The 14,387-nt window shown below is 44.6% G+C and overlaps 1 protein-coding gene across 1 annotated transcript; it reads right to left on the bottom strand.

Moving 5' to 3' along the window:
* Positions 1-679: 679 nt before the first annotated feature.
* On the bottom strand, positions 680-7,459 carry LOC137462885 (ubiquitin carboxyl-terminal hydrolase 17-like protein 6). Its single transcript, XM_068173705.1, has 11 exons — positions 6,880-7,459; positions 6,362-6,514; positions 5,007-5,117; positions 4,832-4,934; positions 4,619-4,686; positions 4,390-4,460; positions 3,264-3,346; positions 2,911-3,022; positions 2,509-2,649; positions 2,193-2,293; positions 680-1,442 (listed from the first exon to the last, which is right to left on the bottom strand). Exons 2-11 carry the CDS (start codon positions 6,501-6,503, stop codon positions 680-682), a joined length of 1,695 nt encoding a protein of 564 aa, XP_068029806.1. The 5' UTR covers positions 6,504-6,514; positions 6,880-7,459.
* Between the last annotated feature and the right edge of the window lie 6,928 nt (positions 7,460-14,387).

The following is a 14,387-nucleotide window of genomic DNA, read 5'->3' as shown; positions in this document are numbered from 1 at the left end:
GGAGGAAGGTCATCTGCAGGGTGAATCAGGGCTTTCCCACCCCCCCCTTCTCAAGCAAGGGCACCTGCAGCCACTTCTCCATGATCATGCACAGAAGGCTATGGAATATGTCCAAGGATGGAGCCTCAATGAACTCACTCAGTAGTTTCTGCTGGTGCTCAGCACCCTTTACACTTCCCTTTCTGAACTGCAAGGGGTCCCTACCAGCCTATCTCTCCAGCCTGCCCAGGTCACTCAGGGACAGCAGCACAAGCCCTGGCCTAAGTGCCACTCTTCCAGTTTGCTGTTATGTGCCTATTTGCTGAGTATGTCCTCTGCCCCAGAAGACAGACCATTAGTTGAGGAAGAGGTTAACCAGGATCAATCCCAATGCTGATTCCTGGGAAACAGTGTTTATTCCTGGCACCACAATACATTTGGTGGCACTGAGCAGCACCCTCAGCACCCAGCCATCTAGCCTTTTCAGTCCCTATCACTGTTGGCTTGTCCAGTTCATGTCCTTTCAAGTGACTTGAACTCCATATTTAAAAAAGAGATTGCCAGTTGGACACATGCAAGCATGCAGCTTTCAAAATCCCATTATGCAAACATCCCACAGGGGTTATTTCCACTAATTGCCCCAAAACTTACAGAGAAGGAAACACTTTGTAAATTATACAGACAAGGATAACAAGGAGTTTTAATTCTGGCTTTGTCTTCTCTGCCTGTCTGTTCCAAATGATGAGTGTTTACTCCTCCTCTTTGCTAACTGGTGGTAGTCTGTGATCTCCACAAACCGTCTGCGGAGATTGTAGCCCCGCTGTGGTGTTCTGCCCTGCTCTCTCTGCCTTAGCAGGGATTGCTCCCAAGCAGCACTGAGTGCAGTAGCCCTCTTGGAGCTAGCATTCGAGGACACTTCCGGTGTTTCGTCCTTTGGCTCTTGGTCACAATGTGGAGAGCTTCTTCTCCACCAGCTCCTCTTCCTCCTCCTCACTGACTGGTGGTAGTCTGTGATCTCCACAAACTGTCTGCAAAGATCATAGCCCTGCCACGAGGACTGGCTTTGCTCTCTCTGTCTTAGCAGGTGTTGTACCCAAGGAGCACTGGGTGCAGGAGCCCACTGACAGCTTCTGTTGAAGGGCCCTGAAGCTGTGCCATCCTTATCAGCGTGGTCACGACCTGGAGGCGTACTTCTCTTTGTCTTCCTCCCTATTGAGTTGTTTGAGTCAGTGCTGTTCATGAACCAGCTGCAGTGATCATTGCCCCACTGTAGGGATCTACTCTGGATCCTCTCCCTGGCATTTGTCCTCTGGCAGTGCATTGACATAGTCCTACCAGGTTGACCGTATGTTCCTGCAGAACCTGTCTGCTCACTGCTGACCCCGCACTGACTGAGGAAGAAATGGGCATAGGATGGTGTCAGAGAGGAAGCCACCATTCCTTCCATTTTCAAATCAGAGAATCTGGAGGGGGGAAAAAAAAAGTGATCTCTGTTTAAGACATTCCTTGCAGGCTCCTCTGGGATTCAGTAATTTTCTAGGAGTAGTTTCTACAGCAGAGAGAAGATTTCACCAAGGTCACCAATGGAAAACTTGATGGGGGTCTTCCCACCATGTCTGCCCCTGTCAGAACAAGTCTTCATCTCTATTCTCCCTACAGTCTCCATTTCACAAAATCCTAGAAAGGTTTGAGTTGGACTACCAAACCAAACTACCATCTAGTTCCACCTCCCCCTACCATGAGCAGGGACATTTACAGGTTGCCCCAACCTCCATCCAGCCTGACCTTGAACCAGGAATGGGGCAGCCACACCTTAGAGAAGCTCGTAGACAACTTCTGCCAGTGCCTCACCATCCTTACAGGCAAGAATTTCTTTGTAATAACTAGTCTAAATATCTCTTTCACTTTGAAATGTTTACCTCTTGTCCTATCACTGCATTCCCTGATAAAGAATCCCTCTTCATCTTTCCTGGAGTCCCCTTTAAGACCTCTCAACATTACCTAGTTTCAGAGAGTACACAAGGAGCAGCTTACACAGGCCAGCACCCTAAAGCCCAGCAAGAGAAGTACTGATATGATGAAGTTCAGAATTGAGAGCACTGAAGTATGCAGAGAAGAATTGTCTCCTATGACAGAAACACCCACAAGGATGAGAAGACAAAGAGCAAATCCACGAAAAGGAAAGATATCCTGAACACGACCCTGATTATTACCTGGCGTAGAACAGCAAATAGGCTTGCTGCCTGAGAACTGCGTGGATGCCACAATTATCCACAGACTCATCATCCATCTTGTACCATTGTCCATTGCTGGCCTGCAAAGAAAGTCATCCATTTCTGGAAAGGAACTGCAGATTTTCTCCACAACACCAAAGAGAGAGAGCAGCTGAACACAGAGTACACCACAACAAATCCAAATCAGCCCTGAAAGATACCTTCTCTCCCAAAAGCCTTGGATACCTATAACACTGACAAGGAAATTTGTTTTCCCAGCACACATTACTTTATCAAGAGAGAAGTTGCTCTTTACCTTTGTATAGCAGAAGAAGTGTCCATCAAGACAGGTGTCACCACTGTGCACCACAAGAGCATATAAGGAGTAGAGGAGGGGTTCTCCAGCAGTGTCAGACATGTATGGCCGAAGATCCAAGTACTCAGGATACTCAACAATCTACAGAAATAGCAAGTGGGCTCAGAAATTATCCCGAACTGCCACATGGAATAGTCCTTCAGCACACAATGGTTTGGGCAGCAGCAAACTGTTCTCAGCCAAAGCAGCTCTGTTGGAGCAAAGTCCAGGCCTTCTCATAGGAATTCTCCTCTACCCGTAACAGAACACAAAAATCCCAACATGAGCAGCTTCTGAGATAGTGTACTGCTTTGGGAAATCTCCTGCTTCAAAGAGAAAGTTGCACTGCAGTTGCATACACACCTTGCTGATCTTCTTGCCTGTGTGATCGGCAGCCCTTTCCAGGCACGCCGTGAAGACGTTGGGCACACAATGGACTGTAACCCTCTTAGAGGCAGTCACCTTCTTCTCACACCTTGAAACAAAGCAGAGCCAAGTGCTGAAATGCACCCTATCTTCGCCCAACAAGACCAGACAAACTTTTGTGTCTCACATATCCTTACAGTATTTTAAGGCTATTCCATGGCATTAAGTCACATAAAAAACCCCATGTCTCTATGGTGCTTTAAACCTCCATGAGAAGATGATTCTACTCAATGACATGCTGCTCTTCCACACAGAATCAAGTGTTAATAAGTTGTTAGAAATCATCTTACTTGCTACATTTGAGGCAGTATTTTCCATCCAGATTCTTGGGTGTCACAAAGTTCTCCAGAGCTTTGGTGAGGGATGAGGGTGCCTGGAGAAGAGAGAAAGGAGCCACTGAGCTGTGGGAAATGCCAATGCCTGAACACTTCCAAGGAGTCAACAAGAGGATCCAGGCACCTGATGCTGAGGAGACTCAACATGACTCTGAAGGCTGTGGAAGGAAGGAAGGAAGGAGGGAGGAAATGGAGGGTAGGGGGGAGTCAGGGAGACAGAAAGGAAAAAGGAAAGGAAAAAGGAAAGGAAAAAGAAGGGGAAAGGAAAGGGGAAAGGAAAGGGGAAAGGGAAGGGAAGGGAAGGGAAGGGAAGGGAAGGGAAGGGAAGGGAAGGGAAGGGAAGGGAAGGGAAGGGAAGGGAAGGGAAGGGAAGGGAAGGGAAGGGAAGGGAAGGGAAGGGAAGGGAAGGGAAGGGAAGGGAAGGGAAGGGAAGGGAAGGGAAGGGAAGGGAAGGGAAGGGAAGGGAAGGGAAGGGAAGGGAAGGGAAGGGAAGGGAAGGGAAGGGAAGGGAGAGGAGAGGAGAGGAGAGGAGAGGAGAGGAAAGGAAAGGAAAGGAAAGGAAAGGAAAGGAAAGGAAAGGAAAGGGAAAGGGAAAGGGAAAGGGAAAGGGAAAGGGAAAGGGAAAGGGAAAGGGAAAGGAAAGGAAAGGAAAGGAAAGGAAAGGAAAGGAAAGGAAAGGAAAGGAAAGGAAAGGAAAGGAAAGGAAAGGAAAGGAAAGGAAAGGAAAGGAAAGGAAAGGAAAGGAAAGGAAAGGAAAGGAAGGAGGGAGGGGGGGAGGGGAGGGGGGCAGGGGAGGAGAGGAGGGGGGGAGGGGGGTGGGGGAAGGGGAAGGGGAAGGGGGGGAAGGGAGGGATGCTGAGCATTTCTTTTTTGTCCCAGTAGTTGCTGGGGCCATCAAGAGCTTGCTCTGTAGAATGGGGAGATGAGTGCCATGGTCTCTGCAGAAGGAGGTACATTCTCCTTCCCACCCACCACCAAGCTCCCTTGTGCTCACAGGATCCATTGTTAAGACAAATGCTTTGCATCTGAAAAACTACAGGGACCTTGGGATGTCTTGAAGCACAACTGCAAGCCCTCTTACTTTGATATCCAAAAGGACATGCAGGAAGGCCTTGTAGGAATCAGAAACTGCTTGGCACCTCAAGCATGTGACTGGAAGGAAAATCAAAATGCTGAGTGAAGAAGTTAAATGATGGTGACAGCATATGTTCATTGTACCAGTTATGCCAGTTACAGGACCAGCTTTTTATCACAGACAGACAAAAGGGTGAAAACAATGCCAAGGAGAACAATAGATGTGGAAACATTACCTCTGGATTTCAGAAAGCCCCCAAATATTTGATGGATGATAGTAGTTGTTTGAGAAGAGATGTCCATACTGGAAATAAATGGCAAGGCAGAGTTATCCCCTCCTCCAAGAGTTTAGCTTGGAAAGCCCTGGGCATAGGCTTTCCTTGATGGGAGCACATCCAAGGAGTCCAGTGGGATTTGGAACATGGGAAAGATAATTTACTTATGCTTACTTGCTGCTTCCACTCAGACAAGCTCTCTGCATGGCCTCAAGAGCGCCGTGTAAGAACTCATAGGCATCTCCGGCCATGTCAGGCTCAAATTCTTCTCCTATGACTATGAAAGAAGTTAGTAGTTCTCACTTACAAGTAAGGGAAAGAACCTATCAGAGCATCTGAAATTACTTACATTTGAGGTCCCTGACAACAGCCCTAGGCCAGATAACATTGGCTGAAGAGTACAGCACTTTCCTAACGTGTGCTTCCATAATGCACATCATGCAGAAGCCTTGCTGATGACCTGAAGAGGGAGGGAAGGGGAAGGCTCCTCAGGTTAGCACATAATCCCTAGCACTGGGAAATCTAATGAAGACCTTGAAGTTCTAAGAAGAGTCTTCACTCCTCCCAAGTTGATAATGTCACAGAATCACAGAATCACTAGGTTGGAAGAGACCTTCAAGATCATGGAGTCCAACCCATGCCCTAACACCACCTCAACTAAACCATGGCACTGAGTACCACATCCAGTCCTTTTTTAAACACATCCAGGGATGGTGGCTCTACCACCTCCCTGGGCAGACCATTCCAGAACTTTATCACCCTTTCTGTAAAAAACTTTTTCCTAATATCCAACCTATATTTCCCTTGGCGCAGCTTGAGACTGTATCCTCTGGTTCTGTCAGCTGTCGCCTGGAAGAGGAAACCAACTCCCACCTGACTTACAACCACCCTTCAGGTAGCTGTAGAGAGTGATAAGGTCACCTCTGAGTCTCCTTTTCTCCAGGCTAAACAACCCCAGCTCCTTCAGTCATTCCTCATAGGGCTTGTGTTCCAAGCCCTTTGCTAGCCTTGTTGCCCTCCTCTGGATATGCTCAAGCATCTCAGCGTCCTTTCTAAACTGAGGGGCCAAGCAACCAGACAGAGCACTCAAGGCGTAGCCTCACCAGTGCCAAGTGCAGGGGAAGAAGACCTCCTTGCTCCTGCTGGCCACACCATTCCTGATACAGGCCAGGATGCCATTGGGCTTCTTGGCCACCAGGGCACACTGCTGGCTCATGTTCAGTTAGCTGTCGACCAGTACCCCCCGGTCCCTTTCTGCCTGGGCACTGTCCAGCCACACTGTCCCCAGCCCACAATGTTGCAGGGGTTGTTGTGGCCAAAATGCAGGATGGCACTTGGAGTTATTAAACTTCATCTTACTGAACTCTGCCCATCTATCCAACTGTTCCTAACAAGCCCGGGACATTTTAGTGTAGGGAAAACATTCGTCAGAAATTGTCACAAGTTTTTGGTGCAATTAGCCAAGAGGGTTTAATTTGCAGGGACAGAGATACCAGGCAAGAAAGAAGTGCCTTCCTGAAGATGGACACACATCTTGTGTCATCTGTGGACATGCACAATGGAACGATGGCTTCTTCTTCTTTGAACACAAGCTCATGGGGCTGACAAAGAAGGGCTTCTGTCCTCCTAAATACAGTTCCAGGTTCTGTAATCCTTAGGATGTGCTCAAGAGATTTACAAGGAAATATTCCTGAAAGTACTCACACAACTGGCTATGGTCACGAGAGAGCAGGTAGTTGGCCAGAGGGGGTGTGTATGTCAGGCACTGCAGGATGACATTGATGTAGCAAGTACTGCCCAAGTTGCAGAGTCCTGCTCCAGGTCTCTGTCTTTGCTGCCAGTCCATGCAAATCTCCTCTGGGGGAAAAAGGATCCTTTGTGGCAGAGCCATTCCCTCAGCAATGCTTGCCGCTGCAGGAAAATTATATTTGATGAGATATGACAATATTGTTGCTTGAAAGCACATTCAAATGCTGAGTTCTCTACAGGAGCACCAAGAACAACAGCTCTAACTGCCATCACAGAAACACTAGGGAAAGCCTAACAGCCCATTTACATCTACAGGTATGGAAACAGTTTTGGAAAACAGTATGTTTAGTCTGCCAAAAGTCCAACAAAGCCCACTCTGATTTCTGGACCTCAGGCTACCTTCCTTCCCCTCTAGATCCTTGGATTATCAGTTCCTTTTTCCTCATTGCAATGTGAAAAGAACAAGCAAGTACCTATAGGTGTCAGGTCTTTCTATGAGCAATGTCCTCTTTCAAAGTCTTGTGCACTAGTGACAGAGTGACCAAATGCATTTTCCCGTGTCTAACCAAAATCACCTGGGTCAGTCTGGCTGCTCTCAGGAAACACCCCAGATTTTACTCTAGTTTGTTAGCCCACTGACACTCAGGAATGAAGCACCAGCCATATTGTCTGTGGGCATTCACAAAGTTCAAGGCTGCTGGCAAAACTGTTACAGAAATGATTTCCTGTTGCAGCCGTTGTTCCTCTCAGGAACAGATGGAAAAGTTGTGGCTGACAAAGGATCCAGATCCTCCTCCAGAAAGATCAGATCAGAGCTAAACCTGTCTCCCGTTGCGAAAGAAAATAAATGTAGCTTGAAAATTAAAAAACCTGAAATGCGACCCACAGAACAGCTTTAACTGTCAGGATAATTTTGTTGGTGCTTGTAGACACTGCCAAAGACAGAGAATGCTTGAAAAAATGCAGACATGCAAGTAGCAAAGGAAGGAGCTGAGTTATCCTAAAGACCAGTTCAATCTTTACTGGTCTGCTCTTCAGGATACCAAGCACTGGGTAGGTGAGGTCACAATGGCTGGACAGGTGCCACATCTCTGCCCCTTTGTGACACGAGGCTGCATGGGGACATCTCCTGTTGTGCCCATGGAACCCTATGGCTACCACAACCCAGGCACCTCTCACAAATGGAAGTCACTGGACTTCCCCTGATAAAGAGTTCACCCACCAGCCAAGCTCCTGTCTCTTCCTGGAGCTGCAGCAGCCAGAGGAATTAAAGGCTGCTGAGAGCTATGAGCCTGGCCACTGGTTTGGCTGGCACACTTGCAGTGCTGGGGGTTTCTTTTCCATTATTCCCAGGTGCTGTAATGTGTCCATGTGACCTGTGTAGAAAACCACCTAGGATCTTAGGGTTCATTTTCAATGAATTTTCTCTGCTATTTTTCTAGTATCATTGACTATATCCAGAACAGCATCCCCATTGTCATCTATTTTTCACAACAGTCTGATTTATTGAATTTTCCACAAACACCCCCTTCTCCAGCTACCAAATAGTCTAAAGCCAATCTGTTCTGGCACACGGCAGCTCTTGTTTGGGTTTGTTGCCGTGATATTAATTCCATTGCCCGACCACTTCCATTTGTTAATACCTCTACAGTGGCTTGGAGTCCTACAATACAATTTAGCATAGACATTGTGGTCCGATATCCCCAACTCCCATCTTGTGTCCAGGTGACTGGTCCATACATTTCCAGTATGCGTTCAGGGGGCCATTCCTCATCTCCCCATTTTTGGAATCCTCTAATCAAATCTGTTTTATTTCTCTTTAGGTCCTCATAAACTGGTATCCCTAATTGATCTCTATGAGGTCTTGGTAAAAGAAAAAATCTTGGCTGTATGATTCTTAGAGTACAGCTCCTTTTCTACTGAGAAGGGAGTTTTGGGTATGCTCTTTTTTCTACATATTTAAAATAAACCATCTGGAGCTTTCTAATAATAATTTTTTTGTTGATCTGTATTTTCCCAAAATTTGGAAAATTCTGGGATGCCAAAGTAAGGATTCTTGCCTGTATCATTACACTGAAAAATCTAATTTTATTATTATACTTACAATTTCCCTTTTTTGTTTTTCCCTGAGCCCAGTACAGGGTTGGTTCCTCTGGGATCCACTATAGAGAAGTTCCATTACGAACCTTATATCTTTTACAGGGAGTTTTTCTTACTTCATGAAGGAACTTTTTCCCAGTGCACCAGAGACATTCTTCCCCTATCACTATTGAACTTAAAATCTACCCTTCTAGTTTTTTTTTTCCACTTGTACTTGTTTGGTTCCACTTAAGGAACTCAATTGGGCCTAAGCTGCTGCCTTTCTATGGCTATTCTTCTGACATCAAAGCCCCTTCACAGACTCAACAGTTGGTCATGTTACGTTCCCTACTTACTCTTTCTCCCAATTCCACAAACTGATTTTTACTCATTCTTGAGATATCTATTTATTTTTCTAATTGCTGTTCAAGTTTCATATGCAAATCATTAAATGAGATTGGCACAGGTTTAGGTTGTGCTGGCTTAGCCTTTTTATTTATTAATTGCTCTTTTACCAAATCTGGTGCTTTATTCCCAATAATGTATGTGAAACAAATCCATCTCTCCCCTTTTGGGTATTGACTTCCCATCCTGTTACCACTTGTTCTTAAGTTCTCCGCAGTCCAGTACCTTTTCCCATTGTGCATGCAATTGCCTAATTTGGATGGGTTATAACAGTGACTGTTGACATGAGTGTGAGAAATAAAAAAGGAACCTCGGTGTCGTTGCATATAAAGCTTTGGCAACACATGTGACATTACTTTGTTTGTATCCTAAAAGGGAAAAGACAAAAAATGAGTGACAGAAAAAGGTATGACAGAGGTCTAGTATGGCTTATACTCCCACCTCCCATGCCTATGGGGTTGCAACCTACAGCACGTGTATATGATCTTCTTGGTGGCGAATACAGAGGCCAGTCTGGTCTTGCCCTCTATTTCCTTGTCACTTTCTCTTAGCTAATTTCTAGGCAAATAGTTTTTTGACACTCCTGAACTGTGGTTTCCTACCATTCCTCAGGTATCTCCCATTCAACAGGCACTAAAAATTCTCATCCACAAAACCAAGTAATAATTTCAGTTGCTTAGAGTTCTACCTAGATAGGGGATCGATTTGGTACTTGATACTTCCTGCAACGAAGGCATCGATTGTGTTGAATACAATACTAATTTTTCCCACAATTTAAACATTTATATTTAACTTAGCTAGCATGTCTGGTATTTGGGTGAATCAAATAGGGTATACGATATGGCACTGATGGAAGTAACTCCTCCTCCTTGTATAAGTCACAGGCCAAGGCCAGAATACAAGAGCTTTCTGTCGCAAACAGTCCTGATCCTCCTGTTTGAAGTGGCAGTATTCCTTCCCAAGGAGGGTATCAGAGGCATTTCAGAACTTGTTTAGGCAGTACTTGAAACCACTGATATAAGCTTGGTCTTATTTCCCAATTAGGTGTGATTCTTGGTACATTTCCTAGATAATTTGCATCTTCCCAGTTCATTACCACCCATTCTCCATTTAAGAGTCAATTTGGTATCACCCGGTTTAGATGTTATCATCTACTCTTTGGGTTCTTCTATGGGTCCTTTGATTCTGCTGGCATGGATCCACCCTTGTTCGCTGGTCTGGATCACAGCCTCGGTTGTCAGCAATACCTGAAAAGGACCTTCCCATTGTGGAGTTAAAGATTGTTCTTTCCAAGTTTTCACTAGCATTATAGATTTTAAAGTCTAAAGGTGTGGCTTGAGGGATTATCCCTTTTATTAGCAAGTTTTCAAGAGTTTTTGCAATGGTGTTGACATATATTTTAACACTCATTTCCCCTACTTCATAGGTAGCAGTTTTATGTTGGGTGGTCAGAAAAGGTAACTCAAACATCATTTCATAAGGTGACACTCCCAGGTCAGACCTGAGTTGTGTTTGGATCTTCAGTAAGGATAAAGGTAGGCATTGTACCCATGACATTCAGGTTTCCACTATTAATTTAGTCAAAGTTCTCTTTAAAGTCTGGTTCATCCTCTCTGCCTGGCCCGAACTCTGTGGATGTCATGGGTTGTGCAACTCCCATTTTATCCCCAAGGCTTGAGTTATTTGTTGTAACATTTTTGACGTAAAATGTGTTCCTCTGTCTGAGTCTATCCTATTAAGCATTCCATATCTGGGAATAATCTGTTCTAAAAGGGTTTTACAAACCACGTTGGCTGTGGCCTTGACAGTGGGAACTGCTTCCACTCAATGAGTTAGATGGTCTGTCATTACTAATAAGTACTTCTATCTCTGTATTTGAGGAAGTTCAGTAAAATCTACTTGGATACTTTGAAATGGTCGAAGAGCTAACTCACAACCTCTTAATATTGTTTTTCTCATCACTTTTTTATTTATCCTTTGGCAAGTTATACATCTTTCAGTTACTTGCTTTTCTGCTCTAAAAATCTCAATACACCCACAGTTCTTTTAAAAATGATCACTCAAAGCCTGGGTACCCCAGTGGGTTTTCTGATGTATGTCTTCTAATATTTTCCTAGTAAGTGTTTTATTAAGTAATTGTCTTCCATCAGGAAGTCTCCATTTCCCAGATTCATCTTGCTCTTCTCCTGTCTTGCTTAATTCTTTTTTCTCTGCTTCACTGACCTTTGTAATTTCCAATTTTTCCTTATTTGGCATTAAAATTAACATAACCCTTTCGGCCCCATTTTCTGTTGCATCCTTAGCTTCCTGATCTGCCAAATTATTTCCTCTTATTTCTGGGATTGTTCCCTTTTGGTGTCCTGTAATATGAACTATAGCTATCTTTTCAGGTAATTTTAATGCCTCTAAAACCTCTAAAATGAGTCCCTCGTGTACTAATCTCTTTCCTCTTGAATTAATTAATCCCCTTTCTTCCCAAATTTTTCCAAAGGCATACCGTGAATCAGTATATATAGTTCCTTTCTTGTGTGCTAAATATTCCACTGCTCTTTTTAGAGCATCTAAATCACAAGTTTGAGCAAACCAGTTTGAGGGTAATTTCCCTTTTTCAATAGTTTGCATGTTTTTCCCATCAGCTACTGCATACCCTGACATTCTTTATCCTTGTAGTCTGGAGGAACTATCTATATAGATTGTTTCCCCCTCTGAAAGGGCTTGTTCTTCAAGATCTTCTCAGATTTTTATTTGGTATTGGATAATTTCTAAACACTTATGTATTAGGTTACCTACTGGTTCTCCATATAAGAATTGAGCTGGATTTAAACTTCTGTTTACTTCTAGTGTCAGGTCATCACTGTCTATCAAGATTGCTTCATGTTTTAACATTTTAGAGTCTGTCAACTATTTTTCAGCTTTCTGGTATAACACATTTTGAACTGCATGTGGTGTACATGCAATTAATTTACTTCCAAAAGTAAGCTTACTGTTTTCTTCTACCAGGATTGTAGTAGCTGCTATAGCTTCAACACATACTGGCCATCTGTGGCTCACCGGATCCAACATCTTTGATAAATAAGCTACTGGTCTCTTTACTCTTCCCGACTACTGAACTAGAACTCCATGAGTTACCCCATTTTCTAGATTTACATACAGATGAAAGGGTTTTTCTAACGAGGGTAAGCTTAAAGCTGGTACTGAGGCCAGTTTTAACTTAAATTCTTCTAATTTAACATTATCTTCCTTGCTTCACTTTATATCATCGCTGTCTGTCAATTTTCCATACAAAAATTTTACTGCCTCTGTGTACCCATCAATCCATAATCTACAATATCACAAGAATCCAAGTAGTTTTCTGATTTCCCTCTTTGAAGAGGGATGGCAAAGAGATAAAATCCCTGCAATTGTCTCAGGGTTGAGCTTCTGGCTACCCTTACTTATTAAGTGTCCAAGATATTTTACCTCTGGTTCTACAAATTGCAGTTTCTTTTTTGATACCCCTAATCCTTTTTCCCAGAGAAAATTTAAAAGTTTTGTAGTAGCCTCTCTAACATCAACATCAGCTTCTCCAGATAACAGAAGATCATCTAGATATTGGATAATTTGTATTCTAGGAGTGTTGCATCGCGGTTTGGGGTTTAGGTTAGGGGTTCTGATCTGTTAGCTAGCTGTGTTCTGTGTACCCCTGTGCACCCCCTGTGTCTGTTCCCCCCCGTGGCAGTTCACTCCGAGTCCCTGGCTGCTAGAGCTTCTGTTGTGATCAGTCCCCGTCCTGCCCGGTGGGTTCAGTGCCCCTCACTCCGAATTCCCATCCCCTGTCCACCCCAGCGCCCGGGGTCCGCCCCGGTGGTGTCCATGGTCCATGGGTGCTGTGGTCCATGTCATCACCATAGTGCCTGCCCCCATTGCAGGGGAGGGTCCCTGCTCTCCCCGATATAATCCCGCGCCTCGGAGTGCCCAAGGCCATGTTTCCTCACGTGCAAGCTGGGAGTGGGTTGCGGTGCCTCGGCATAGCTCCCCAAAGCAATAAAGGACTTTCAGCCTTCCACACGTGGGGAAATACGGACGTTCCTTCACTCTTCACTGGTGTCTCTCACTCGCAGTGGCGAGGAATCTGCTGGCACACCCGCCCGGACTGCAGCACGGAGCCGAGTCCGGAAACATGCGGCGATCCCGGGTCCTGGAGGGAGGCGGTACTGCTCTAGGTGCCGGAGCTGCCTGGGGACCGGGAAAACACAGAGAGACACCACGTAGGAGGAGTGGGGAAAGCTTGTAGTACTGTTTCTAAAGCTTGCCCAAACAAGTTTGGAGATTCAGTAAACTCCTTGTGGTAACTTTGTCCATCTTAATTACTGCTTTCTCCCAGTTTGTGGATCCTCCCATTCAAAGGCAAAGATATTTCAGCTCTTCTTGGCTAGTGCACAAGCCCAAAAAGCATCTTTAAGACCCACTACACTTAACCACTTATGCTGGGGTGGGGCTTTACTTAGAAGAGTGTAGGGATTTGGTACCACTGGGTAGTGAGTCCGAGTTCTTTTGTTAACCTCCCATAAATCTTGTACGTAACTATAACTCCCATTGGGCTTCTTTACTGGGAGAATAGGTGTATTATGAGGAGACATACAAGGTTCCAATGTCCCACCCTTTATTAGCCCTTCTATTACTGGCTTCAAATCTTCCTGTCCTTCTAAGGATATAGGATACTGACGTACACATATGGGACAATCTTCTCTCTCAATTGTAACCCTTATGGGGTCAATATCCAATCTTCTCCCATTTCCTTCTCCAGCCCAAACTTCCTTGTTAATTTTTTCCTCATCCTCTTGGCTAAGTTTTAAACCTGTAGCTGTCATTTTCCTTTCTTCTGGTATAACCCCTATTCCTAGTTTTACTTGTAAGTCTCTTCCCAATAATTTGCTACCTTCCCCAGGGACCAATAAGACATCCCCCATCCAAATTCTAGTTTCTCCCTCAATTGCCACATCTTTAATGACAGGAACTGTGAAACTCTCCCCTTTTGCTCCTCTTACTTTTACAGTATCTTTGCTTACACTATAACCTTTTGGAATATTTAACAGGCAGGTTCTTTCTGCCCCTGTGTCTACCACAAATTCTAATTTTCCTTCTTGGGGACCCACTTTTAAAGTTATCACAGGCTCCAGACGGTATCTGTCTCCCAAAATATAGAGCCTGTGACTTCCCTGTTCTTCCTCTGTGCCCATTTCTCTGAGGATTTTCAGATCTTTTAATTGATTAGGGCAATTTCTCCTATAATGTCCTTTGACCTCACAGTAAAAACAGACATTTCTGGAATGCTCCTGATATTTGGTTTGTATTTGGGTTCTACTCTTTTCCTTTCCCCTGTCTCTACAACCTTCATGTCTAGGAGTGGTGCCTGGGTGTTTTAGATATCTCTGGAAATTGTTTTCTCACATAGGGGTTACTATAATTTTTACTTTCACTTTCGCTTTTTCTTCATCTCTTTAGACATAAATTTTTT

The sequence above is a fragment of the Anomalospiza imberbis genome, chromosome 27 (assembly GCF_031753505.1).
Source record: "Anomalospiza imberbis isolate Cuckoo-Finch-1a 21T00152 chromosome 27, ASM3175350v1, whole genome shotgun sequence".
Classification (NCBI taxonomy): domain Eukaryota; kingdom Metazoa; phylum Chordata; class Aves; order Passeriformes; family Viduidae; genus Anomalospiza; species Anomalospiza imberbis.
This window is presented reverse-complemented; position numbering and strand designations above follow the sequence as displayed.

Bases quoted from the DNA above. Each gene is read 5' to 3' on its own strand.
- LOC137462885 (XM_068173705.1), bottom strand. From the start codon at position 6,503: ATGGACTGGCAGCAAAGACAGAGACCTGGAGCAGGACTCTGCAACTTG. The intron at 3,023-3,263 runs GTAAGATGATTT...CTTTGTTTCAAG, and splicing joins TACTGCCTCAAATGTAGCAA to GTGTGAGAAGAAGGTGACTG. The intron at 2,294-2,508 runs GTAAAGAGCAAC...CTTTCTTTGCAG, and splicing joins ACTTCTTCTGCTATACAAAG to GCCAGCAATGGACAATGGTA.